This window comes from Aptenodytes patagonicus, chromosome 13, assembly GCF_965638725.1.
Source record: "Aptenodytes patagonicus chromosome 13, bAptPat1.pri.cur, whole genome shotgun sequence".
NCBI classification, from domain to species: Eukaryota; Metazoa; Chordata; class Aves; order Sphenisciformes; family Spheniscidae; genus Aptenodytes; species Aptenodytes patagonicus.
The window spans coordinates 1,126,935-1,152,446 of NC_134961.1; the positions used below are offsets into that span (position 1 = coordinate 1,126,935).

The 25,512-nt window shown below is 53.4% G+C and overlaps 2 protein-coding genes across 7 annotated transcripts in view; one reads left to right on the forward strand and one right to left on the reverse strand.

Moving 5' to 3' along the window:
- Positions 1 to 576: 576 nt before the first annotated feature.
- On the forward strand, positions 577 to 10,939 carry NLRC3 (NLR family CARD domain containing 3). The gene is made up of 18 exons (XM_076350592.1): positions 577 to 602; positions 1,093 to 1,241; positions 2,444 to 4,187; positions 4,447 to 4,533; positions 5,267 to 5,350; positions 5,639 to 5,722; positions 6,214 to 6,297; positions 6,408 to 6,491; positions 6,993 to 7,076; positions 7,957 to 8,040; positions 8,492 to 8,575; positions 8,682 to 8,765; positions 9,042 to 9,125; positions 9,438 to 9,521; positions 9,638 to 9,721; positions 9,961 to 10,044; positions 10,256 to 10,339; positions 10,849 to 10,939. Exons 1-18 carry the CDS (start codon positions 577 to 579, stop codon positions 10,937 to 10,939), a joined length of 3,189 nt encoding a protein of 1,062 aa, XP_076206707.1.
- A 3,432-nt stretch (positions 10,940 to 14,371) lies between these two features.
- Positions 14,372 to 25,512, reverse strand: part of CLUAP1 (clusterin associated protein 1) — a 73,019-nt gene continuing 61,878 nt past the window's right edge. For 3 of the 6 annotated variants that reach the window (XM_076350607.1, XM_076350610.1, XM_076350611.1), the window contains 3 exons: positions 17,744 to 17,799; positions 15,439 to 15,492; positions 14,372 to 14,893 (listed from right to left, as the gene is read on the reverse strand). In XM_076350607.1, the coding sequence (XP_076206722.1) occupies positions 14,741 to 14,893; positions 15,439 to 15,492; positions 17,744 to 17,799 (263 nt within the window). In that variant the 3' untranslated portion in view covers positions 14,372 to 14,740. Of the gene's footprint in view, positions 14,894 to 15,438; positions 15,493 to 16,510; positions 16,645 to 17,743; positions 17,800 to 25,512 lie in introns of those variants that run through there. The other 3 variants (XR_012996392.1, XR_012996391.1, XM_076350609.1) reach the window with 3 other exon arrangements.

Genomic DNA, 25,512 nt, shown 5'->3' on the forward strand with positions numbered 1-25,512 from the left:
TCTGGACGGCGGCAAGGTGGGTTCGAAACCGAAACGGGCCCTTTGTCACTCTGCCTGCTGCCCCACGACTTCCTTCACAACACAGGGAAGGAAAACGCGAGCATTTCACAGCCCTGCCGTCCCTCCAGTGACACTCAGGCGCTCACCGGGTGGCTCGCGGATGGTACGGGGGGCATCATCTGGTCAATTAATGCAATCACTGTCTGCCCGAGAAAGGCTCCAGCATAAGTGGTGGTGGTAAAGGCACCAAGTTTGTGGCACACGAGGTCTGGGCAAAGATGCTGCAGCGTGATGGTCCCAGCTCTGCCCCTGCCAGGTCCACCGTGCTGGGGACTCTGGTCTTAGCCAAAAGCTGATGAATGAACCCTTGGCTCAATCACAGCCAGCACCACATTAGCTCGAGGTGGGCTCCCTCCCATGCTGCTCCTGATGCTTCTCCTCTTCTTCCACCAGGAACATGGATAAAGGCTGAGGAGCCTCGACTGATGCTGTGAGCCGGCCGGGGGGACGCAGGGCAGTCCATGGGACGGCCGTGCTGCTGCCAACACAGCGCTCCTCGCCCAGGCATCTTCGCCCATGTCACGGGAGGCCTCTGATGGAAGGTGAGTGGTGGCAGGGCAGCCGGAGATCCATCATCTCAGTGGAGTTTTAGATTAAATAATGGGACGAGGTGGGGCACCAAGGTGTGAGGATTGACAGTGGTTCCTGGTCCAAGGGCTTGGGGACCATTGTGCTGGCTCAGGGGTAATGGCTGTCTCTGAAGACAAATGATCTTGCTCAGACTTTTCTCTCTGCATGGGCTTGGTTTCCAGGAGGAAACGTCATTTCATGATTGTGTTCTTTGCTTTCTTTGACTCTAATTTCGATAGCTGCTGCCTTGACCAAGCAGCTCCTAACAAAACAGCCTGCCACGACTTTGGGATGGCATCATCTCGAGGAGGACTTTGGCAGGTTGCTCTGGAGGGCTCTGGTTTACCCCCTGCTACCTTCAGAGTCAGATGGGGTGCTCCACTGCTGCCTTTCCCCATCACCCCTGAGCAACATGCCCGGGGCTCGCACAAGACCCAACTCTCCTGCTCTCCTCTCCTGCAGAGGCTTGGATCAATCGCTACCGCAAGCAGCTGGTGAGGTCCATCTCGCCGCAGTTCCTGGAGGAGATCATCTGCTACCTGCGGAGGCTGGACCTCCTCACGGCGGAGGAGGCCGGCCGGGCACAGGAGGCGAGCTCCCTGCCCGAGCAGGTGAGGGCGGTGGTGGACGTCCTGGCTGGCAAGGGCAGCTACGCCTCCCAGTCCCTGCAGACCTTCATCGAGACCACCAATTCCCAGCTCTACCTTCACATCACTGTCTATGGTAGGCAGTCCACTTTGGACCCAATTAGGGGTGTCTGCACACACGTCCTGGGTGCGGGCACTTGCTGGAGCACCCCGAGATGTGCACAGAGCTAGGCAGCATTGGCAGCTTTGATGGGAGGGTCCATGCAAGTGGCGGTGCCATCTCAGGGTCTCCGCTGGGGAAGGACACAGCCAGCGGGTGACAAGGGCTCTCTGCCAGTTCTAAGGGACCTTCCTTCAGGCCCCTTGCTGCCCTCAGCACACCTCTCTGGGTAGCCTGAGGAGTCTTTAATGTCCTCAACGTCCGGATCACACCAGTCACTCCCAGCAGCTGGGCTGGGAATGGGGGGACGGCAGGAGGAGGACAGCTGGGCATCCCTGACCCCATCCGTTGGTGGCTGCCCCAGCTTCAGGCTCTCCTTGCAACCCTTCTGCCAGGAGAGGTTTCCCTGGTTTCCCTCCTGGTTGGAAGGCTCCAACCTTGGCTGGTGTCTGCTCTGAATCTCTCACAGCACCATCCCCTGCTTGTCCAGCCTTTGCTGGAGGGTTTAAATACGCTGTACCAGGGGCCGTGGTACCTGAGCCAGGTGAGCAGGACAGGTCCAGAGATGGTCACCAGCTTCAGCCAAGAGTCCAACTCATCAGACAAGTCCATGGCGATGAGACAGGGCTGAGGTCAAGCCGGGAAGTCAATTCAGAGGTCAGGATCAGGTCCAGCGAGGGCAACCAGGTTCAGACACAGTCCAGTGGTCACCAGGCAAGTGCAGAGCGATGAGGTCCAGGATCAAGGTCCAGATCAACAAGGTCCATAGCAGGCACAGGCACGATGGCGCTGTAGAGAAGTGCTCCTACAACATAGCTTAGGCAGGGGCTGAAGGCCCAGGGCTGAGCTTAAATGGGCTCCTAGACCGATGGGTGAGGCTGGTCAGGGCCGTTTAAGACTGTTAGTGCCCTCCGGGCCCTGGCACATACCTTCCTGCCCGGACATAAGGGCTCCGTGCAGCTTCCCCTCTGCATGGGCATGGCAGAAAAGTGAAGCAGCGTCTGTCATTTGAATCTGTGGTTACCACCCTCCTCATCATCCCCCCGTTTCGTTTCTCTCTGTGCAGAACCCATGGTGCAGAAGCACCTGGAGAGCCTCCAAAGCTACTATGGGAATGGCTTGGAGACGGGTCCCCTCCAGCGACTCACGAACCTGCTGCTGGTGGAAGGCTTGACTGATATCCAGCAGAAGGAGCATGACATCCTGCAGATTGAAGCCACCAAAGGCCTACAAAATGTATACAAAAGCATCCCTCTGGAGAAGCTCTTCCTGCCTCTCTCCAAGGTCAGCATCCCACCTCGGATCTCTGTCACCATCGGAGTGGCCGGGATTGGCAAAAGCACACTGGTGAAGCTGTTTGTCTACACCTGGGCAAAGGGGGAGATCAACAGGGACATCATCTTTGTGCTGCCCCTCACCTTCCGGGAGCTCAACACCTACGAGAAGCTCTCTGCCGAGAGGCTCATCTGCTCGGCGTTCCCTCACATCACCGAGCCGAACTGCATCTCGGCGGGAGCCGCCAGGACCCTGCTGATCCTCGACGGCTTGGACGAGTTCAAGACTCCTTTGGATTTTTCCAACACGGTAGTATGCACCGATCCCAAAAAGGAGATCCAAGTGGACAATCTGATCACCAACATTATACGTGGCAACCTGCTGCAGGAGGCTTCTGTCTGGGTCACGTCGCGGCCAACGGCAGCCAGCCAAATCCCCGGCGGGCTTGTTGACCGGATGACAGAAATAAGAGGTTTCAGAGCTGCAGAGATGAAGGACTTCTTGGACCAGATGTTCCTTGACAACAGAGACCTATCCGACCAAGTCCTGCATCACATCAGGGCTAACAGGTCGTTACGCATCATGTGCACCGTTCCTGGCTTTTGCTGGATTTCTGGCTCCTCAATCGGTTATTACCTAAAAAATAGCGCCGATCAATCCCAAGAAACAACTGCCGTCCCCAAGACCCTATCAGAAATCTACTCCTATTATTTTAAAATGGCTCTGAGCAGCGACTGGCCGGAAAAGCCAAGAGAAACACTCAGGATCGAGCAAGCTGTGAACAACAGCAAGAAGATAGTGGGCAGCCTGGGCAGACTGGCCTTCTACGGGCTGCTCAAAAAGAAATATGTGTTTTATGAGCAGGACATGAAGGCGTACGGCATTGACCTTTCCTTGCTGCAGAGCAGCTTGTGCAGTCGACTCCTGCTCAAAGAAGAGATGCAGTCCTTCACAGCCTACTACTTCTCCCACTTAACCATACAGGAGTTTCTCGCGGCTATTTATTATTACACGGCTGCGAAGCGGGCAATATTCGACCTCTTCACGGAGAGCGGCATGTCCTGGCCCAAGTTGGGTTTCCTCAACCACTTCAAGAGTGCTGTTCAGAGGTCGCTGCAGGCAGAGGACAGGCAGCTGGACATCTTTGTGCGTTTTCTCTCTGGGCTCCTCTCCCCGCAGGTGAACAAGCTGCTCTCTGGGTGGCTGCTGGTGAAGGACGAGCACAACAGCTTCAGGAGCCAAGCGATCAGCTTCCTCCAGGGCTGCCTGAACACCGACTACGTCATCTCCTCACGGACAGTCAACACCATGCACTGCTTGTACGAAATTCAGCACATGGAGATCGCTAAGACTGTGGAAGAAGCAATGAAGAACGAGAGCTTGGCCGGGAGGCTCACCCCTGTGAACTGCTCTGCCCTGGCTTATCTCCTGCAGGTCTCTGATGTCTGCATGGAGGAGACGAACCTCTCCAACTGCCTCACCTACAACATCTGTAAGAGCCTGCTCTCCCAGCTCCTCTTCTGCCACAACCTCAGGTGAGTCCCGGTTGGATTGCACCGGGAGAAGCAAGCAGGGATGCCGGGCTGTGACTCAAAATCCCGGGCGTCGATGGGAGACATGGGCCCACCAACACTGTCCATCAGCAGAGAGCTGCCCTAGGGCTGGCACTGGGTCAGCTCTGCTTCTGTGGTTCAGTTTTTCCACCCGTGATGGGCAGATGTCACGGGAGGGTAGTTCTTTCTCCACTTTGTTCTCCAAACGCTTGCTTTTGCTCTTTCCTTGTATCTTCTCCAGGCTGGACAATAACCAGTTTAAGGACAACGTGATGGAGCTGCTGGGCAGTGTGCTGAGCGTGAAGGACTGCCAGATCCAGAAGCTCAGGTAGGACCTGGCCCAGGGCAGACAGGCTGTTCCTGGGGAGGCAGAGTGGAGCTGGGGGCACTTCAAAACCAGGGTGAGGGTCCTCCAGGAACGTCTCTCCCACTGGCTCCCCAGGGTGCCTAGTGACGAGGACAGCCCCACATGATCTCCTGCACCCAGGCACAGTGACCTTACCCCCTGCGTCCCCGCGGCGGCTGGGCAGGCTGTCTTGCCCAGCCTTCCTGGGACTGCTGCTTCCTCACTGTTCCTAAAAATTTGCGTAGAAATCCATGGGTTATCCCAACAAACTGCTTCCCAAGGTCACAGCTGTTTGTTGGACACCCGAGGCTCCGCACGGAGCATCTGAAGTCTGGAGGGGACGTGCTCCCGACCCCCGCACAGAGAGATGCCTCGCCCCAGACAGATGGGTCCCCACTTTCCCCACCTCCCTGCCCTTCTTCCTGGCTGCGCATAGAGTCCCCCATGCTGCGGTCTGAGGTCCCTTTTCGTGACACGAATGAACTTTAAGTCTAGAAACTCCCCTTCCACTCTGTCCTTGCAATCCCCTGCCTGGCGTCCACCCCAGGAGAGCAGACCTTGGGGCATCCACCACTTTGCATGGTTGTACCACGAACCAAACGCTCCCCGTGGCTCCCCTCTGCTCACCCGTCCCAGCTGCGTCCTGGGACATGCCGGGGCTGCAAAAGCCTCTTTCTCCCCCTGAAAAACACTCGATTTTTCTTTTTCCGGGCAGCTTGGCAGAAAATCAGATCAGCAATAAGGGAGCCAAAGCACTGGCCAGGTCGCTGATGGTGAACAGGAGCTTGACGGTGCTGGAGTAAGTGTTCCCCCTTTACCAGCTCCGGCCACGCACGCGTTCCCCACCGGGAACCATTCCCATGGCCGCAGCGGGGCCGGATCCCAGCCGGCCTGACCGACCTGGGGAGGGTCTCCAGCCCCCAAAGCCACCACCGCTCAAGAGGTGAACGTAACTCTTGCGAGCTGCTGGCCTGATGTCCCACCTCAGCAGTGCCTGAGATTGTGCCACCTGGAGGCGTTTGGCTTAAACCGGGCACACGCCACTCTGGCTTCGCTAACCTTGGCTTTTCTGCCCGTCTCACCCCAGCCTGCGGAGCAACTCCATCGGCCCCACCGGAGCAAAAGCACTGGCTGATGCCCTTAAAAAAAATCAAGTCCTGCTCTCCCTGAAGTAAGTCTCAACTTCTGCAGCACCTCTGGGAGCAGATCCCCAGGACAAGCCCCCTCCAGCCCTCTCCTGTCCCATCGAGGTTTTCCCCACCTCGAGGGCCAGCAGGTGGAGAGACCCTGGGCACAACCCGCTTTGGTTGTGCTGGGCAGCGAGCACGAGTGCAGCTGGCAGAGACCCGGTGACCAGGGCAGCCCTGGGCCAGAGATGTTGGGACCCTCCCACCTCTCAGCTTCAGTGGGTCCAGGTCGAGGTCCAGGTCCAGGTCCACCCCTCGTGCAGGAGCTCACAGGGTGCTGGTGCATGGGAGAAGGCATCTCCCATGGGAGAGGGGGGAGGGAGACTCCCGGGCAGGGATGCTCGGGGGGCCAGACGCCCTTTTCACACCAGGGACGGGGGCAAGCAAACGCCAGGGCAGGCAACCACCACCCTGCATGGCCCCTCGCCCCACTGCGGTGGCTGCCGTGCACCGCTTCGCTCCCCTCTCCTTGCAGCCTGCAGCACAACGCCGTCAAGGAGGATGGTGCCACCTTCCTGGCCGAGGCCCTGTTGACCAACCACAGGCTGATGACCCTGCAGTGAGTGACTGGGACCTGCTGTCCCCCCCTCCTAGCCACCCAGCAGACCGAGGTGCCACCGACGGGGACGTGGCACCCAATATTCATGGGTGCTTTCCTTACCTTTGCAGCCTGCAGAAAAATGCCATCGGAGCCCACGGTGCCAGGAAAATAGCAGAGGCGCTAAAGCAGAACTGCAGCCTGAAGGAGCTGACGTAAGAGCAGCACGAGGCGGAGGGGTGGTGATGCCAGCGCCACGTCTCCCGGGATCCGTGGGCCGGAGCGATGGGCAGGGGGCTGGGCCATGCGACACAGGCAGGACGGACTCTGCTAGCTTTGCCCAAAGGGGTTGGTGTGGGTGGAGGGGGGCAAGAACTGCAGCGCTGCTTTTGGAGTGAGCCTGCAGAGATGCTCTCCGTATCTCCGGGGATGCAGGGAGCCACGTAAAGAACCGAGAGGCCAAGTCTTCTCTCCCGCAGAGGCAAGTGGCAGGCCTCCAGGCCCCGTGGACACATTAAAAGCTATTTCAGCTCAAAACCAACATACAAGAACAGAGGTGTATGTAGGTTAGAAATGAGACCGCAGCAAGTTCATGGTTATTGCTGGAGCAGAAAGAGCCTGGGGGAGATGAATCCTTTGCCGGCAGATCTAAGCTGGTTGCAGCGCGGCTGCCGGTAACGCCGGCAGCGTCTGACACACTTCCTCTTGTGTCTTAGACTCTCCAGCAACTCGGTAGGAGACAATGGCTCGGTTGCCTTGGCTGAAGCTCTGAAGGTGAACCACAGTCTGCAAAGCCTCGAGTAAGTCCCCCCTCCACGCCTGCTCTCCTGCTTGCCCAACAGAGCCCAGTCCAGCCTCCTCACTCCAGCAGCACCTCCCACCCTCTCCAGGCTCCTTCCCCTGTCCCCAGAGCCCCTCGTACCGCCCCAGATCCTCCCCACGTCTCTCCCACTCGGCGTCCCCTGGAGCAGCACGGGGCCATGGGTGCTCTGTGCAGGCTGGAGCACCATGCAGCAGCCCCAGGCAGCGCCGGCAGCAGCCAGGCTGGCCCTGCCTTCGCCAAGGGAGCACTGAAGGAGTTAATCCTCAACCCAGATGATGATCTTTTTTCTGCTTTTGGAGGATACTAGCAGCTTTGGGCCTGCTCTCTCTCTCAAATGTGATGGGAATTGGCTAACGAGGAAGGTAACAGGCTGGGGCCTGGCAGAGTCAGGGTGGGATGGTGCAACCTTCATCCCCCTTGGGAATGGCAGCCAGAGAGGACCGTTCCTCCCGCCCCAGGGCTGGTGGCTCCTGGGGACAAGCTGCTGTGCCCTGGGTCCATCACTAGCTTCCCACAGTGTGACAAGGACCCCAAGACTGCAGGAACTGCATCCCCAGCTGAGCTGGCAGCCGTGGTGACAGCCGGCTGGGGACACGGCTGCCCCGAAGTGCCGGCAAACCCCGTCACCTCTGCTCGGTGGGGCCGGTGCTGCCGTGGTGAGCAGGGGATGCCAATCCTGGCCTGGCTGCTCCTGAAGTTGGTCCTTTAGCCTCGGCTCCCCCCATCTCCTGTGTCTGGGAGATGCCCGTTTCTCAGTGAAATGGGCAAATGGGCACTTTTCACCCCAAACACAACCCCGCAGCCTACCTGCGATGCCAAGACTGGCCCGTCCTCATGCCTTCCCCCATTTGTCTCAGTCTCCAGAGCAACTCCATCAGCAGTGCTGGGGTCACCGCACTGACAGCGGCTCTCTGCTCCAACAAGGGACTCATCAACCTCAAGTAAGTGACAGTCCCTCCGGCCACCCTGGCCAAAAGCTGCTGCCGGGACACGGGATGCGAGAACTTTTCCTTGTGCCTGGTTGTTTCCACAAGTGCTCTGGGATGCTGAAAGCAGCCCCTGTCCCTCCTCTGGCTGTGAGCATCTTCTCTCTGTCGTTAGCCTTCTCCCCTTGGGACAGTATCAGTTCAGCCGTGTCTGGCAATGAAATGATGGCAGCAGGGATGGGAGGCTGGGAAAAAGCCCCAACGGTGTCGGTGCTCGCAGCTGTAGGATGCACAGGGAATGGAGATGCAGGGAATGGAGATGCAGATGCCGATGGGGATGCAAGTCAGACAGACTGCCCGTTGCAATAGATGGTCTCAGCCCCAGAGCGGGGGGCGAGGTGGGCTGTGGAGGAGCAACCGATGCCCTGCCTCGGCCACTCCTCCCCAGCCCCGTGTCTTTGCCCAGCCTTCGGGAGAACTCCATCAGCAAGGAGGGGGGCCCCGCCATTGCCCGCGCCCTGCGGACCAACAGCACCCTCAGGAAGCTGGAGTAAGTCCCATGGGCCCCAGGAGGGCACCCACACTGCTGCGCGATGTCGCTGGACTTGTCCCAAACTCTGTGTGCGTGACTTGCATCCTCTGTCCCCTGCCTCTAGCTTAGCAGCAAACCTGCTGTATGACGAAGGCGGCAAGGCCATCGCTTTAGCGATGAAAGAGAACCGAGCGCTCACGTCCCTCCAGTGAGTTTCCCCTTGGACCTGGATGGTTTTGAAGCCCCTTGTGTGGGCGCAGGGCAGGGACAGTGCTCCTGGGCCTCAGCTCCTCCAGGCTGTGAGAGCGGGTCACCCTTCCATGGGAGGTGTGCTGTGCCATCCCAGATGGACCCACGGGGTCTTGCACATGGGTCACCTCCCAGCCTCCACCACGCTGGATGGGAGTGGATGGGTGCTGAGCCTGCAGGGATCAGGGTGTCCTCGCAGCCCCGGACTTCACCTCCCGTTCTCTCCTGTTTGCAGCTTGCAGTGGAACTTCATCCAGGCAAAAGCTGCCACGGCCCTGGCACAAGCACTACAGTCCAACGGCAGCCTGGCCAGCCTCGAGTAAGTGGGGACATGGGCAGGCAGGTCCTGGGCAGCGTTTTCCTACTGGGACCTGCCCAAGGACTCTGCCCTCACGCTGCTCCAGGGGAGGTGGCTTTGCCTGCTGCCTCCTCCATGCGCTCCAGTCCATCCTGTGTCCCCATCGCATGTCCCTGGCTGGGGATGCTGTAAGTGCATGGTGGCCTGGGGGCCCCCCCCAAGCCATTTGGGAAAGCCTGGCACACCGTGCTCTGCGCTTGCTGCCCCTCGCTGCCTGTCTCCCTGCTCCTGGGTGCCTGGGCCGTGGGCAGACGCAGCACTTGCATGTCTTAGCTTGCAGGAGAATGCCATCGGAGACGAGGGAATGGCCGCCCTCTCCGCTGCGCTGAAGGTCAACACAACCCTGGCAGATCTCCAGTGAGTATCCAGGCTGCGGCAGGGCCCTGGCATCACAGCCTGTCTAATTAGCTTCTCTAATTAGCACAGCACAGCCACCTCACGACATGCGCTGAAGGGTCCTTGTTCTCTTGCAGCCTGCAGGTGGCTTCAGTTGGCGTGGCTGGTGCCCAAGCCCTGGCAGAAGCCTTGATGGTCAACAAGAGCCTGCAGATCCTGGAGTAAGTGCCCTTTGGGGCCACGAAGTCCCCATGGCTGCGACACCACTCCCTGGGGGTGTCCGAGACCCTGGTTCTTAGCTCAGCACCGCTTCCACCCTTGCAGCATGTCCTACCAGACTTGCCTTGCCTGTCCCTTGACTTGCTGGTGTGAGGCCACCTCTCCCACCTCCTCCTCTCACCCACAGACGGCACGGGGCTGTCCCGGGCTGTCCCACCTCACCACCTGCCTTCCTCCGCAGCTTGCGGGGAAACTCCATTGGTGTGGCAGGGGCCAAGGCGATGGCCAACGCGCTGAAGGTGAACCGCAGCCTCCGCCGGCTCAAGTAAGTACCCCGCTCCCTGGGACGGGAACCAAAAAGAGCCTTTCCAGACCTTCCTGGAGGGAGCAGCGAGGGGATGGCCAGGCCAGCAGCTCTCAGTGGGGCAAACCCCTGAGCTGGTGGCTTTTCCCAACGCCCATGCACATGGCATGCATTCCCTCCTGGTGGCCACGTCTCCCTGGCCTGTGCTTTCTGATCCTCCCGCCTCCCGCAGCCTGCAGGAAAACTCCCTGGGCATGGACGGAGCCATCTGCATTGCCACCGCTCTGAAGGGCAACCACGGCCTCACCTATGTGAAGTAAGTGGCTGCTGAGCTGGATGGTAAGGCCGGGATGGGGGAGACCACGGGAACCATCAAGGGACCCTCCCCATCAGTGGCACTGTCCATTCCCGGCTGCCCTACAGGGACCTCCCCAGTGGGGCAGGGGGCAAGGGCGCCCTGTGCTCCTCCCGGCGTGACAGCCACCATCCTCGCACAGCTCCAGACCCCACAGCTCCTCTCTGGGAATGCCTCTGGGGCGAAGAACCGCCCCAAAAGCCAAATACTCTCCAAAATGTCACAGGGACGGGCTGGCTCAGCCCCTCCAGCTCCCCAGAGGCTTCCTCCAGCTTCTCACCTGGCTGCCTCTGGGCTCTCAAACTCAGAGTCCTCTGTGACCGGGGTCCCAGCAAGAGCTCCTGGGTGGTGTAGGGAGGGTGCAGATGATGCTGGATGCTGGTGCAAAGCTGGGGAGCATCTCTCGTACCCACCAAGGTTCCTGCTCTGCCTTGTGTCCAAGCCTGAACTCCTCTTCTCTTTGCTCCCAGCCTGCAGGGGAACCGCATCGGCCAGTCGGGAGCCAAGATGATCTCCGATGCTATCCGGACAAACTCACCCGACTGCGTCGTGGACGTGTGAGGGTGCCTGGCCACAGCAAGGACGTGGCCTGGTGGGTCCCTTCGGCCAGCGTGCCTCCGCAGGGAGCTGCTCAGCCCTCTGCCCGCCCGCCCGTCTCAGGGAGGAGAGCTGGGGCAAGGAGAGCTCCTGAGCTCCCCGGCATGGCCCAGGAGGACCTGGGGCCTCCAGATCAGCAGTGCAGGAGGGTCAAGACTCGCTAGTGTAGAAAGCTGAGGGATGTGCGACCACGTCCCTGTTCATCCAGGCCCTGGGGGAGCTTCAAGGAATGGGCGAAATGCAAACGGGGGGAGGAGGGGGCAGATCCCACATGCCAGCCCTTCTTGTTTTCGTGGGTGACTTACCTGCCACCGCCGGCAGCAGCGACCCCCTCCTGTGATCTCCATGGGGTTACAGCGCTGTGCTCAGACCCTGCCCCAGACCGGGCGCATCCTGACCGCCCCGGAGCTCTGCTCTTGTCCCAGCCCGAGTCACTGCGGGCAAATGTTGCAGCACCCCAGCCGGGGCTCCAGGGCTCTGCTCCCAGCGCCAGCTCTTCTCCCTCTAGTTCTGGCAGGGATCCCAGGAGAAGCGGGTGAAACATGAGCAGGATTCACAGCAGCCCCTTCTCACCTGGCTAAATACAGTCCAGTCCTGCAGGCTACCGCTGAAATCCCAGAGAGAGACGACAGGTTTGCTGTCTCCTTGCTCAGATGAGAGCGGTGCTTTGGACCTGAGCACTTCAGAGCAGGGTCCTAGGCAGCGAGTGCAACCTGTGTGTTTGCCATGCCCTCAATAACAGGTTGGTGTTGGCTGAGCATGACTGAAGCGTTTGTTAGTGCTGTTCTCTATCAAAGCCTCTCGGAAGAGACAGGCATCCCAAGGCATAGGAGTGGAACCATCTAGAAAGACCTTGGGAAATAAAGAGCCCTCAGGATAATGGGAGGAGGAGCGGGAGGGTGAACGTAAGAGGAATAGCACTGCACGAGGATGGGCTGTCTTCAGCACACGTGTCTCGGTGCTACACCAGGACTGCCTTATCACGAAATCCTGGCTTCAGTTTAGGCTGGACTTCTTGGGTCTCCTGCTGTTGTCATCAGTGACAAGCTGTGTGACCTTGGGATGTGCCTTCTCGACATCCTGGCTGCAGGCAGGGTCCTCCCCTAGCAGGTCACCTTTTGGGCAGGCAGCTGCTGAAAGCAGAGGTGCCAGGTGATGCCCTCGTGTGCGTGGCAGAGACCCAGCGAGTCTCCAGAAGGTGCCAGGTTTGCAGGTGGACCAGTAGCCAAACTATGCAACACCCCCCCCCCCCCCCCCCCCCCCGGGCCCCCCTCCAGCCACTGTCCCCTCTCCCCACTACACCCCAGCCAGAGCCCACCCTGAGCCATGCTGCTGCTGCAGTCAGGGCAGTGAGCGACTGCTGCAGGGACCTCTGTGGGCTGATCCTGGAGAAATGCGGGGCTGGGCTGTGTGATATGTACATACTTGGAAATAAATTGGTTCCTAGCTGAGGAGCTGCCTTGTGCTGCCTTCCTCTCTTGGTTGTGGATCATTACATGTGACACTCCGGGTGCGCTGTGCTCCGCTGCCCCGGCTGGAGACCCCACACCCTGTACCGGTGTGACAAGAGGGCTCATGGCTTTTCCATGAGGTGTCAGGAGCTGGCGCACGCTCTCCAACAGGACACAGCGACGCTGAGTGATTTAAGTCCTGCCTCTTTCACCATTATTTCTGGGCAGACTGAGGCTCGGGTCCAGCTCTGCCCAAAGCCTGTGCCTAACCCTGAGCTGAAATGTTACCTGAAACATCAACGGAGGGAGCGATCAACAACCCCGAGACAGCTCCCGTGCCCTGGAGCTCCAGGAAACAGGGGGTTAACAACAATTTGAAATACATTTAATGGATCTGTCTGCACATGCACATACCTGGCTATACACAAACACTTCCGAGCTGAAAGCGTCAAGCGCTCAGAGGGTGCATTTCCACTGGCACCGGGCGGGGGTGGCTGCTAACAGTGCTGCTGTTCAAACCTGGTACGAGAAGCCGCAATGCAAAGCACGGCTACCCTAAAACCCGGCCAGCTGCGCTGAAAGGCTAGGTGGCAGTGCTGCCTGAAGAGGCTCTGGTTCTGTGCACGCAAGGTATTAAGTCAGCTTTCCATTTCAGCCTACAATATAGGAAATAACATAGAAAACCATAACTCTGCAACTGCAGCCCAGGCTTGGAGACTGGGCCCGATCTCGTGGGAAATCTCTCTCACGGGTCAGATATATCTCAGCACACAGGGAGGACCAGAACAGATTCCCTGCGCAACATGGAGAAATGTTTTCAGAACAGGTCCTAAAATCAGGACATTCTCATCCCTTGGGAGAGGGATGTGGCGAGCACACGCTTTCTCGCTGGCTGTCACAGGACCGCCCCGATGGCTTTGCAGCAGGCGTCTAGCACTAAGAGCACCATCTTCTGTGTCTGCTTTCTTTGAAGTGAGGTGCAAAATGCCCGTTAACTTTGCAGGGTGCAAAGAGGTGTCCTAACCGTCAGCCGGTTCAGCTCAAGCCTCTACGATTGCGTGCACTTCAGCACATCACTGCACCCACATATGTCCCGTTACTACACAAAAACTGCGCTGTATTTACCTGTAAACTTTTGTCCCACCTGAACGTGACATTTCAAGCTCTGAGCTCTGCTGATGGGGAACTGCCTTGCGTGTGAAGCTTCCACCCTTGGGGCCAGAGACACAGAGAGGTGAAAAAGCTTTTGGTTTTTCAAGTAACTCGCATGTATTCCTTCCTTCAGCACAATAATGGAGGGGTTGGACCAGACTCTAGACTTCAAATGGGGGGGGAAAGCAAAGTACTTTGCTGATGTAAAAAAAACCCCAAAACGGAAGGGCAGGAAAAGAGCCTGGGCTCTTGTCTGCCCTGATGAACACACACCAAAATGAACTCTTCTAATCAAGCACTGATTCCTGCTCCCATGAAGACAAATTGCGACGCTAAAGCAGAGCTAAAAGAAAAGAGGCAACACGCTAGACAAACTCCAGCTTTTGCGTTCACCTGAATACACTTGCACTGATGGCATCAGTATAACTGGCTGGACAAAAGCCCAACTTTTGGCCCATTTGAGTGCCTGAATCTCAGTCCGTCCCAGAAGTACCAGTGTAATTAAAGGGCTAATTTCATATGGATTTAGTTACAGTGCTGTCTCGCACGGCTGCTCTCAGAACGCTCAAGCACAACCCACTGAAGTTTGAGAACAATTCCCACTGACACAGCTGAAATATGAAGAGATGCTGCACTGAAGGTGGTATTTGAGGACCCCTTCACTAGTTTCCCACTCCCTTAGTGCAACTGGTGCTGTTCTTTGTGGAAGCGAGCCCTTGATTAAGTAAAGGATATGTTTAGGAGAAATAGATTTAAGCCAGATTTAAAATAAATTTAAGTGTGTTCCCAGAGCAGCTTTTCATCCAGTTTTATTAAGCCAAAAAAAATCTGGTTGGACATAATAAAATGCAGGGAAATCAAGCACACGATGCTCACTGGAGTGCGACTTTTGGCACTGCAGTGCATGAGGGCCAGTTCTAATGCAATTATGGAAATAACCGCACTCCACATTACTGTGATTCTCATTATGGATAAACTGCTCATGCTTTGAGAGCCACAAGACTGGCAATCCAAGTTTAATTTTCAAGTTTAATGAACATTATTTACCTACTCCTGAATTCATGCTGACAAGCGCTTTTCAAATGGCAGGGTATTAGCTCCTGGCCTGCATGCTCTCCCAAGTTTTAATTTCCAGACGCTTCCTGGTCCTGCTACTAAAGGGTCAGAAGTCATTATCGCTTTCCTCTAGTGGCTCTGGCTTCCTTGCTCGGTGACTGGATTTGCTCGGGGAGATTTCCATGCTGTCGTCCTCCATATCCTCCTCCTCCTCATCTTCATCTTCATCCAGGTCAATCTCACTATCCCCCGAGTCCTCCTGCAGGAAAGCAAACAGAATTCATGACCAGTTCTGTTCTCAGATGGCAAGGCATCTTTGCCAGCTCAAAAGTAAAGGATGGCACTGCTGGCTGTCGTTAAGTCGCTTCCTCCCCTGCACTCTGTGCAATCACACACCTGGGGGCTATGGGGAAGGCTGTTTTGTCTGGACTGGTATGGATCTGGATTTGGACTTGCACCGGGGAGCAGCAGCAGATTCTGCAAGAGGTTTTGTGCCGGCGCAGGCTGCTGTGCTGCTGGCCTTTCAAAATAATGAAAAGCCGGAGCTCAGCTGCCTCCGGGAGCTAACGGCCCACATGGCTTTCACCAGCAGCTCCCCACTTTGCTAGACAGTGGCTGCTCTGTTCAATTTATTGCAAACCTCCTTCCCCACTTCACGGGGCTGACAAAAACAAACTCCCTGACTTCTGCTGAAACTGTGGTATTAAAAACCTTGCAGGGTGTTTAACTTTAAAGTGATACCTATTGCAAGACCAAAGAATCAAGGTGTAGTGGAAGAAAATTAACTGCAGGAGAGAAACCCACCTGTGCCTTGGTGATGATCTTGCACGTGCCTGGCCGTGCTGGGGCAGATCTCCCCTTGGAGAACCAGAGTGGAAAGAACAGGAGAGGCAGAGCAGGAAAAAAAAAAGTACAAGAACATAAAAGAAAACAGAAAGTAACCAGAATGGGAGCAGGGGAGTAGGCAGCAAAGCCAGGTATAGCTCAGGCATCATGTGCCACACCAGCAAGTGACAGAGGCTGGGCATACAGCTGCTGGCTCTTGGGCAGGCTGAAGCCTGCTCTCTTCTCAACTCCACAACCCGATTAACTCTTTGAGGGGTTCAAACCAGCCTCACTAGTTTCCTTCCCTGATCTCAGACACATAGATGCCTGCAAGGGTCCCTAAGCAAGCCTCTCAGCCCTGGTGCCTGCTGAGATGCTGTATTAAGAGGGCAGAGCCATGAGACAACCAAAGTGGCTGCAGCTGAGGACAGTAAGAGGCCGAAGGCCTTAGCTTTCCGCACCTGGATGTGCTGGGGCTGTGCCAACAGGGAGACATGGGAGAAAGCTGTGAACAGGAAAGTCAGAAGGAAGGAGAAATTGCAGAGAATGACTATCCAAAGCTGGCAAGAACATGGTCGAGGACAATGAGGCAGCACCGTGACTAAGGTCACAACATCTTCACCTACAGCACTGGCACTCCTGATCCCACCCAGAAATGTTTCTGAATGCCAATGGCATAAATAATTCCCTAGAAGGCAATAAACAGCCTTAACCACATCCAATCTGGCTGAAGCAAACAGCAGAGCATGGTCTGCAAGTTCCTTTCCAGAAAAAAGGTGAGGATGGGCAGAAAGAAGGGCAGCTCCTCCCTCTCCAGCAAGAGACTTAACTCCCTTATCACATTGCAGGTCTCTGCAATGAACACTTAACAGCAGCGGTATCTTCCCTCTTCCGGCCCTGCCTGCAGGAGAAATAGTCTGCCCAGAGCTTTGCACGGCTAACCTAGCAGTGTCAGCCAGCCATGGCCAACGGCTTTTGTATGTGGTGGTGAACATTGGGAGTTTCCTACTGTTCTTATGTCCTGTAAAGGTGGATTCCCCCATCTGCTTACCTCCCATTTTAAACCTTCTCCTGGGGACCCTGCAAGCCACGCTAGCTCCGTTAACCTCTGCTTCCTGATCCAAGCCAGCGCTTTGCTGCTTCCCCAGGGTCTGGCGTCTGTAATGGGCTTTTGTGAGGGGATTTCTGAAAAGCAAATTCTCTGTTTCAGAGAGGCTTAATTTCTATGCCACGAAGGCAGCGAAAGGCAGGGCAGTACTGAGAGAGACTGGTAATCCCCCAAGCAGCACAGGACTTCTTGCTGGGCGCAGAGATGTCTGAACTCCTAGCATGCCCTCCTCATCTAGACAGGCAGCACTGGGTGGGGTGTCTGCCGGACAGTGAGAGAGAAAGGCTACATCTACACCAGGAAATTAACAGACAGCACAGGTTCAAACACAAATTCACAGTCGTCATAGTTTTTAAGTGTTTGTACTATTTCCTAGCACAGTTTTGGCCTGTGCCAACTAGCGCTCTCCAAAACAATATTCCAGCATCACCTGGAGAATAGGACAGCCCCCACTGCTCCTGGCTGGCAGCTTGGATGCCAGCACCTTTTTGGGATGGTGGGGAGAGCCTACTGTATGGATGCAAACCATATCACAGCAGCTGGCTTCAGCTTCTTAGTACAGATGTAGCCACTTAAGAGTGCCCAGAGGCATAGAAAGATTGCCCACATATGCCAAAGGCTGAGCACAGCAGTCAGAATAAGTGCCTGCTGTACAAACCTGTGTGTACCTGTTTAGCCACTGTCCGCTCACCAGGTCAACCGTAACCAGATGCAAGATCCCAAGGGGCACAGCTCAGTTCTGCTCTCATCCCTGTCCCGTCATCCGGAGGACTGAACAAGCCACTGAGAAGGCTCCAAGGAGTGTGTTTTTAGAGCAATGCAGGGGATTTAGACCCACGCATCTAACTCCTGCTACACTGCACTGATCCCCTCTTCCCAGCAATCTGCCCCAACAGCTTAACGAAACAGCATTCCTGCAGCCCGTGTGCCACTAGTTATGTACTGCAGGCTGAGGCTAAAGCACAGGGCAGTGCACAGAGACTCCAAGAGCAAAAGAAAAATAGGAAAATATGTGTCTATGCAAATGAGAGCAGGCAGCTGGAGGAAAGGAAGGGAAAAGCAGGCCTGGGGCATGAAGATTCAGCAGGTAAAAAGGTGTTTCTCTAGCTGAGGAGAGGGCTGTCGCTCTAAAGCACTGTCAGAGAAGCTCTACAGGCACATGGGATGGTTACTTACATCTTCCTCCGTGTCTCCACCTTGCATTGTTCCCACAATCCGTGCCCCAGCTCTTCCTGCAAGAACAAAAAGAGTCACCGTAAAGCCTGGCTCATGGTTAACACTGAGGGAGAATGAAAGATAAAGTTCAGAGTGTACATTTTAGAGGACTAGTCAAATGGCAGTGAGAGGATGAGATCCCAATGCATGTAAGGTCACCCCCCTTGTTAAGCCTTAGAGCTCAGGAGAAGGTAGAAGAGGGTAAGGCTGACAGTAATTCCAGTCAGGATGGTATTTCCAGAGCTACCCTATGCCGGTATGACAGTTCTGACAGGACGAGAGGCAATGGACACATTACGAAACAGGAAATTCTATCTGAACACAAGCCGCCACTTATTTTTACTGTGCGGGTGGTCAAACACTGGAACAAGGTTGCCAAGAGAAGTTGTAGAGTCTCCATCCATGGAGATATTCAAAACCCAACTGGATGTGGTCCTGGACAACCTGCTCAAACCTCCTGTTTGAGCACAGGGGTTGGACTAGATGATCTCGAGAGGTCCCTTCCAACCTAAACAATTCTGTGAACTGGCATATTCCTTCCTCTGCTTTGGTACACAGAGAACAAAAGCCCGTCTTTTCCGTGTGGTAAGCCTTCTGTCCTTTAGAGAGCTCGCTATCCTCAGATCCTTTCTGATATTCCAGTAGGGACTGACAGGAATCCCAGGCAGGGCCAAGGCAAACCTCAAGAATTTCTTGTTGAGAGTTGGATGTGTAAGTCTGAAGAGGGAGGTGGAGATCTCAGGGTTGTAGGGAGTTCACTGAAAAGGGAGAACACACTTGCGCCTTGCTTTGTTACTTTTGGCTATGTAGAGGCCATATGAAATGGGGAAGACGCTAGCATGGTCTCCTTTGCTAGGAAGGGAGCCCGGAAGGTGTTGGGAATGGGCATAGCAGAGCTGTGACTGGGGAAATTCTGCGTGTGGGCTGACTGGGTGACTCAGCCCTGCTTCCTGCAGCCACCAGAAGTCACTCAGCGCCAACCGGATGCCTATTTAACAGTCCTGCCGTGACCATCGCATTTCACCATCTGTTTATCTCCCATCATCACTAGTTTCCTCTATGTCAAATATGGATTTTTCCAATGTAGACAAATTCTATTTTATTTTTTTTAGCATGAAAACAAAGCAACTTTGAAATATATCCTGCCAAACCTCCTTTGTACCTCCCAAAGTACAAAAGAAGACAGGTCCCTTTCATCCCCTTTGCAGATTGATTTGGGTTAGTTGTAGCAAAAAGCTGGCTAACTCATCCAGAAGTCACCAAAAAACCCTTGGTGCGTCAAGGCAGATAATTTAAAGGATCTTATGTCTTTAAATAACAAGCGGTGTCCTCTATCCATCGGGTTGCTGATAACACAGGCAGTGAAGATGGAATTATAAGAAGATTCCTGGACAGGAGATCTCTCTTCAGGCTTTAGAGGCTTTTGCTCTAATTTACGCTAGACTAAACTATGTAAATTTGGAGATGATTACAACTGACATCATTAGACGACAATGGAATCACATTTTTGCCCAGCCTACAGATGGCTCCAAGAGTTTAATTGCAATTTTGCTACGTAGAAGGCTCAGCATAAAGTGTTAGATAGGGAATTATTAACTCAAAAGGAGAAAGGAGCAGGGAGCTCCTAAAATTTACCGGTAAGACAAAGCTGAGAGAGATCCTGAATATAAAAGAGTTAAGATATCACATAAGGAGAGCTGATGAAATAGGATAGTTCAAATGTGCCAAGGGAAGAGCTTAGAGAATGCTAACAGAAGGTCTGCAGGATGCTGCTCTTCCATCCGTGGAAACAGTAAGGACACCTTATGGGCATCTAACTGCTTACATTTGGAGGAAGACGAGAATCAGGTACTGCCCAGACTTTGATCCCTACATCGTTTAAGCCAGGAGCACCTCTTGGAACTAGCGACTGTGGGATCAGCAGGGTTAGGTCCTGTAGCCCAACCCTGGGACACTCACAGGAGACACCCCAGGGTGCAGAGGGCCTGGAGCTTCAGGTTGTGCACTACGCTGCAGACTAAACAGGAGGGAAAGCAGATTTTCCACATGGGTAGAAGAGCTTCCGTGACAAAGGCGGGAGCATTATTTTAACTTTCAGATCGTAAACCCCCAAGTTTCCATGTGTGGGAGCAAGAGGAGTGACGGATGGCTGCGGTGCATTTCCGTGTGCACTGGGGGGGAGGCAGGAAACGGAGGAGTCGCCTGCACAGGACAAGGAGAGCTGGCAGGTACGGGGGTGTTTGTCACTTGAAATTTCCTGGGTTCAATTTAGCTGGGCTCAGCTTGCTGCGGCATTAGTGCTGCACCACTTTGGCCACAGAGGCTCACGCAGCTTCCAAGCGGGTGAGAGCCTGTTATGTTTACTTACAGATAATGTGAATTCAGCTGGGACAGGCTGTACAAAGTGATAATTAGGTAAAATGTTAGTAATGAACAGACTGTAATTCACTGCACCTTTGGATTCAAATCTAATCTCCGTGCATCGCCACGGTTTATAGCCACTGAGCTATCAAAGATCAGAAGTGAACGTGCATCCACGATTTTAAGCCTGTGAGCATTTGCCATTTTTCCTCTGCGTGTGATGCTTGCCATTGTACTAACCCGTGCAGCTGCCTACAATGGATCCACAGGACTAGAATGATTTACATCTTCTTACCCAGCAGTGGGTATATGTTAACCCTGTGCCTGACAGCAAGAAGCGACACTTAACCTGAGAGGTTAGGACAACCTACCATGAGGAGAAGGTAGATTTGCAGCTAAGACATTTTGCTCCCAGTTTGGAGATCTGCCTTCAGTCTCCAGCTCTTAATGCAAACTCACAGCATGAGCCCAGGTAAGACACCTCCCTTCCCTCCACATCACCTCCGCACACAGAAAATCTGCCTGATCTTTCTGATCTGCATGCCCTTTGGGCACCGTGTTCTTAAGTGTGAGCATAGCCCTTAGCACAAGGCCCTGATCTCAGCAGCATTTTCTAGGCATTGCCAAAGCACAATGATGAACTAAGCACACTACAGCTGCTGCCCAGGATGAGCATACTTCTATTTATTTCTTACAGCCTCCATGGAAAGGAAATTTGCTCGGAAGTGAGTCACCTGTCTCAGTCCCTTCAGACCTACAAACCTCTCCTCCTTCTCCACCAGGTCCAGTGTCGCAGTGGCCATAATACAGGCTGAAAGCGTACTGAAACACCTCCTCCCTCCCAGGGAGCACTTAACTTTGCTGACACAAAACATACAGCCAAAGACAGCTCTGCTGGGAGCAGATGCCAAGGTGGTGGGAGGAAGCTCTATTTCAAGTTAAGACAAATTCATTTCTCTGAATTCCAAACTGCAGCCCCTTTTCGGTGTTTCCAAACACACTTGATTGCCCCCCTTTCCCCAGCTACACGAGCCCGGTAATATTGTCCAACAGCTGCTATCAGGAAACTAAAGACTTCGCAGACTTTTATCTGGGGGACAGGAATCTGCAGAGATCCACATAGAAATACAACTGCTCTTCCCATTTTCAAGTATCAGCTTTCTCCCTCCCCAGATCGGTTTCCTCCAAGCACTGGCAGTCAGACCCAGTGGCTCAAACACTTAGTGCTGACTGTTTTTTCCCTCCCACTTGACCTGAAGAGGCAAGGAAGAGACTAATCTGACTCTCCAAAATTCTTTTAGAAGGTTTACAGTTAGAACTTGATTTGCTTTACTAGAAATGTATATTCAGTCCAGGAGCACAGTCACAAAGACCCACTGTATGCCATGTGTAAAAAGCCCCAGCCAGGGTAAAATTGCACTTTGTGAAGTTCACAGGGAAGGAATTTATTTTTAATAGTTCATGGAGAGCAGTACCAGTTTGGTAGAGTCCTCTGAGGTGCTCTGAGAGCAGGTGCATTTGTGAAATTTTTCCCCTTGACTTCATACATTATCAAACAGCTGGAGAACTTGAATCCTGCTAATGGACAGCCAAATACCTTCCCGCCAGAGCCGTTCTTTATGCCTCAGCCTTCTCCCTCTGCCACCGCTACGGTACGTGCGAAATCCGGACCCACTCATCTCCTCACTTTCACAGACTTTGAATCAAGGCAGACACATGCAACGAGATGCCTGCAAACACCAGGGCTCATGAAGAACCATCAGGAAGAGAGCAGCCTGGCCAGGTTAGAAGAGATTTTTGTTTCTGTTGCTCTGTACTTCTTGTTAACTGCCAAGAAATCAGGCGGGGATTTTCAAAGGAGCTCTGGGGTTAAAACCAATACTCACAAATCCCACACGGAAAGGAAAGGTAAGAAGAGTGTGTCAAGGCTGCTGTTCTTATCTGACTCACCTCCGCCCACTTGACGCCACACAAGGTCTATAGGTCTCCCTTCTGTGCAGACATCAGAATCTATTTTGGCCTCTGAAAGCATGAGATGCAGAGTACCTGCAAGCCCCACGGAGTGCGTGAACTGCAGATTTCTGGTATTTTTGAGACTCAGGCCTTCCCATGCTGGAACTGCTGGGACATCAGGAGGACACTGACAGTTTCTTGAGTCTGCGGCTGAAGTTTGCGTATGTAACACCCTTGGCAAATCCTCCCTGGTGGCACTTTAGTTATCAAGTGTGGCATGACTCTGACCGAGACATTTTCTTCTGGGTTTTGTTTTTTTTTTTTTTTCAAAAACACAAGCTCCAGGTACTCCGACTGCAGCAGTGGGGAGACCCTGATCGCTGTTTCTTAAGGGTTTCTGAACAGACTGACTGGGGGGAACGACTTGGGCACAATCAAGAGGGAGACCACATCCTGCACTAAGCTGCAGGCCAGTAAAAGGCAGCTGTCCCTACGGATGAAGCTGAGAGATCAGGGATGGGATCACACAGCATTGGAATGATGCCTAGACAACTGCAGTGGGCTTCAGCATGTTTTTCTTATCAAGACTCATTTCCACAACAGAGAAGAAAGCAACATTTTGAGAAAACCTGCAGATTTGTTATCATCTTGTATTTGTAAAGATAAATGCACTTGCATACGTTTCTTGGTCTTGGACTCAGAGATGTAATTTCCTTTAGGAACCAGAGAGAAGGGAAGAAATAGACTAGTTATTTACCATGTGTTTTTAAAAATTAGGCAGGTGACAGCTACAGGAACTGAATGTGAACAAGACATCCAACAAGGAGCAGGCAGCTGTTGCACATTCCTAATTGAATCCGTCCCCTCCCCTGCACATTGATGGCACATCTGTGGTTTCTACACACCTGGAAGGTTACAGGGAAGGAAAACATTCTAGAAATTCAGTAGCAGAAATCTGAACATGGCCACAAGCTGGAGAGAGAATTTCCACAAGCGGAGTCTGACCATTTCCACTGAGAACAGGACTTTCCTACTTTTCAGCTTGCATGCTGTATGGAGGGATTTGGAAACAGGACCGTGTAGGCTCACCTGAGAAGATTTCTTGCTACTATGTCAAAGCTCCCATTCTCCCTACAGGATTGAAAAAATGAGGGCTAATTCAGCCTCCGCAGCCTTCCCCCAGTATGCAGGGTACTTTTGGCCCTTTCCCAATGTCCGCTAGCCAGCTCCTACTTAATAATCACAAGCTCAAGTTTAAGAAGAAAACCAAGACATCATCTCAAAACACTGAGTGTCTGCCACAACAGCATCATCATCATGCTTTCAATATGTGCTGCTCTGCGTGCGCCGCCCCTGCGAGATGCATCTGTACAGGACTGGGGAATCCCACAGGCCTGGCTACAGCGCGGGAACAGCTGGTGCTGGTAAGCCAGCCCACATCCACCGAGACACGGACCACGCTCTCTGTCTGCCCCTGAACTCACCTCCAGTTTGATTATCACGTACTTGGTTCCACTTCCTCCAATGAGGTACCCTTTGCTTTCTTAATAAAAACCCTTTATTCTCAACTGCTGCATTCAGAGACTTACTTGTTCTTGCTATGTTAAACAGTGCGGGTTTTCACAGGCAAAGATTTTATCCATTCAGTAGAAAGTACACTCACTAACCTGGCTGCCAGCACATCATTACCACATCGATCCTCTGGGTCACTTTTGCAAAGGTAAGAGGCTCCAAGAGAGCGGCTCTCTCACTGTTTGACTTTGGACTGATTGTTTACTGAAAAACATTCAGAGTTTTATAAAGCTGCCTTCTTACAATAAAGACCAAATGGGACTGAAGTTGTTACTGTCTCGGTAGTGAAATGGTCTCTGTGGTCCAAACAGGACAAAACCACCCCTTAACACTAACATTACAGAAGGAAACCTAAGAGCTAAAGCATTCGGACAATTGGTTTACAGGAGCTGAAAGATCCTGGCAGTGTGGAATAGAGGGTGATTTACTACAGACAGGCACAGTCCCACAGTTCTGCAAGCGCGGATCATTTCTGCTTCATTCAGTAGCATTTCCACTGCCTACCTTGTTGCAGGCACAGTCTGCCATGGCCTATCCACTCAGCCAGTGCTATCGCTGGGAAGAGGAGTGATCCTGAATTTGCTCATGATTCGAAAATGCATTTCAGAACTCTGGTCCGAATGAGACTGGAAAGATGGATCTACACATGTAGACACAATGTCGCTTCAAAATCTGCCACTTTTGATAGTGCGGATGAAAAAAATCCACCATAGTTCAAGGGGAAACTGGGAAGGCTCTTAGGAAAAAAAAAAAAAAAAAATCTACTGAGGGTTAGACTAAATTCGTGGAAACCACATCCAACTCAGGAAATCCTGATGAGGGTTGAAACAGTTTGAGAGTGGGAGGGAACCTGAGGGAAGTTCCTATACTCTTGCCCAGGCATTTTCTTTCAGCCAGTGCTGGAGACAGAAGACCAGGCTAGACAGACCTCATGCCTGACCTGGCATGGCAGCTTCTACATTCCTAGGACAAGGCTTTGCATTCTTCACCCTGATGTCCACCCCATCTGCACATGAACAACCATCCTGCTGCAAACTACTGGTTTATGGCCTGTCTCAGGCAAGAGGTTTCTCTACACTGCAGATGGTTAAGACCTTCAACATGGCAAGAATTTCTTTTTCTTTGGTTCTCTGACAAAACAGTCTTATTCCAAATGCCATCGCTAACTCGCAGTTTGACCTCAGGGAAGTCCATGCATCTATTTTATTTGTGTAACAACCTCACTTATCTATTGCCAGACAGAATAAAAGTGGACGTGAATTCTGTTCAAATTAAAAGTTACAGATGATAAATCAATGTATTCTCTTACTTACAAAAGCAAATGATTAGTGACACATGGATTTATTACAATAAGCCCCATCAAGGAGGAGACTTGCCTGCAACTGTGATATTGTGATAACAAAACAGGTTGTAGTTTCACAAACCCAGTAAGCCAGCATCTGTCAGTTTGGCGACTATCTTCCTAGCCATTTATTTTCACCCCCCAGCCTGCTCCCTCCTTGTACAGAAGCTGTCCTGGCTTCCTAAAACTGGGTTTGCTGTACTGTTGAATCAGAACCACTGAACTCAAAGGAGAGACAAGCTCCACAGCGCATTACAGGTTCCTCCTTAACCTGCTACTGCCTATTCCTCTTTGTACATGGGGAATAAGGGTTCGATTTTCTTTCTGTACCACGGGAGCTAGCAGCCTGTCGTGTTTCCCCCTGCTAACACTCTTTTCTGCTCCATGGGGGACTAAATCCTATACCTTCAAGTCTTCTAATTGGCTAATTGCCAAAGCTGCATTTAGTTTGAATTTTGCTGCATCTAGACAGACCTGATGAAAGGACTCTTGAGGGTGAAAG

What these genes read in the sequence shown, in the direction of transcription:
- NLRC3 (XM_076350592.1), top strand. Translation starts at nt 577, where the DNA reads ATGTCACGGGAGGCCTCTGATGGAAG. An exon ending in TGCCAGATCCAGAAGCTCAG is followed by an intron (nt 4,534 to 5,266) that starts GTAGGACCTGGC and finishes TTTTCCGGGCAG; the next exon opens with CTTGGCAGAAAATCAGATCA. An exon ending in AGCACCCTCAGGAAGCTGGA is followed by an intron (nt 8,576 to 8,681) that starts GTAAGTCCCATG and finishes CCCTGCCTCTAG; the next exon opens with CTTAGCAGCAAACCTGCTGT.